General features: G+C 45.6%; 1 protein-coding gene across 1 annotated transcript in view; it reads right to left on the reverse strand.

The window, feature by feature from the left end:
* The window catches only part of LOC119590596 (uricase-like), a 12704-nt gene that overhangs the window by 5646 nt on the left and 6413 nt on the right, over positions 1–645 (reverse strand). The window contains exon 2 of the mRNA XM_037939272.1: positions 8–242. Coding sequence (XP_037795200.1) covers positions 8–229 — 222 coding nt within the window. The 5' untranslated portion in view covers positions 230–242. The remainder of the gene's footprint in view (positions 1–7; positions 243–645) is intronic.

Raw genomic sequence — 645 nt, forward strand, 5'->3', positions numbered from 1 at the left:
GACTCACCCCATGGTTCTTGGCGAGGATGTAGACCGTGTTCTTCTGCGAGTCCGTCGCGATGATGTCCGAGTTGTCGCCGACGATGTAGTCCTTGTCGCTGTCGAGGGTGAGCGCCGTGTTGACCTCGTACTCCTTGACGGTGTGCACGGGGCCCTCCCGCCGAAGGTGCAGCAGCTTCACGTTGTTCTTGCCGTAGCCGCGGTGGACCCACTCGAAGTTCTCATCCATGGCGGCTGGCAAGCTGAGGGTATTTTTGCATGTGAAGTTTGATCAGCTGCTTTGTTTGTCTTTTTTAATACCATTTTTTATCTTTTGGTTAGATCTTCATACCTTTAAGGAACAGAGAATCTTTCATCCTCTTTTTAATACTTTTTTTCTTTTGGTTTTCGGTTTCCAGATGTAAAAAAAACGCGACCTGACAGAGAGGTCGAGCGAAGGGAACTGTTACCTACGCCGATATCTTTTGGAATTCACTGTCATTAAAAACAGCTCTCGCAGACCTTATAGTGTTTGGGTTTTGCATTATACTTCTAATTTTATGATAAGTGACTTTCCCTTTACAACGGTAAACGAGGGGTCCCTTTGATCCGAGATTTAACTGTACTTACAAGGCTGAGGAAACTCATGATTGTAATTTCTTAAGA

The sequence above is a fragment of the Penaeus monodon genome, chromosome 27 (genome assembly GCF_015228065.2).
Source record: "Penaeus monodon isolate SGIC_2016 chromosome 27, NSTDA_Pmon_1, whole genome shotgun sequence".
Classification (NCBI taxonomy): domain Eukaryota; kingdom Metazoa; phylum Arthropoda; class Malacostraca; order Decapoda; family Penaeidae; genus Penaeus; species Penaeus monodon.